Source organism: Myotis davidii, unplaced genomic scaffold (assembly GCF_000327345.1).
Source record: "Myotis davidii unplaced genomic scaffold, ASM32734v1 C62622555, whole genome shotgun sequence".
Taxonomy (NCBI): Eukaryota; Metazoa; Chordata; class Mammalia; order Chiroptera; family Vespertilionidae; genus Myotis; species Myotis davidii.
The window spans coordinates 1-531 of record NW_006350483.1 but is presented as its reverse complement, the minus strand read 5'-3'; the positions used below and the strand labels follow the sequence as shown (position 1 = coordinate 531).

At 66.5% G+C, this 531-nt stretch overlaps 1 protein-coding gene across 1 annotated transcript; it reads left to right on the top strand.

Moving 5' to 3' along the window:
* Positions 1-4: 4 nt before the first annotated feature.
* Positions 5-526, top strand: LOC107181408 (E3 ubiquitin-protein ligase RNF213-like; the record flags this gene model as incomplete). Its single annotated transcript, XM_015557180.1, has 1 exon — positions 5-526. A coding segment is annotated over one exon (522 nt), but the record flags the coding sequence as incomplete, so codon positions are not given.
* Positions 527-531: the final 5 nt, after the last annotated feature.

Genomic DNA, 531 nt, shown 5'->3' with positions numbered 1-531 from the left:
CGCCATGCAAGGCCCGGCCGCCCCCTCGGAGCTCTTCCGGAGCCTGAAGCAGGTCTACCTGGTGTCGTTCCAGTGCAGCCCGCACTCCACCCCACAGGGCATCGTGGGCACCTTCAAGCACTGCGCCCGCCTGCAGCAGGGCCGGGACCTGGAGCAGTACGTCTCCGTGGTGGTGCTGGACGAGGTGGGCCTGGCCGAGGACTCGCCCCAGATGCCCCTCAAGGCCCTGCACCCGCTGCTGGAAGACGGGTGCATCGAAGATGAACCCGCCCCCCACAAGAAGGTGGGTTTCATCGGCATCTCCAACTGGGCCCTGGACCCCGCCAAGATGAACCGGGGCATCTTCGTGTCCCGTGGCAGCCCCAGCCAGAGGGAGCTCATCGAGAGCGCCCGGGGCATCTGCGCGTCCGAGCCCCTCGTGCAGGAGAGAATCCAAGCGTACTTCTGGCCCTTGGCCAGCGCCTACGAGGCGGTGTGCGCGAAGCAGGACAAGGAGTTCTTCGGGCTCCGAGACTACTACAGCCTCATCAA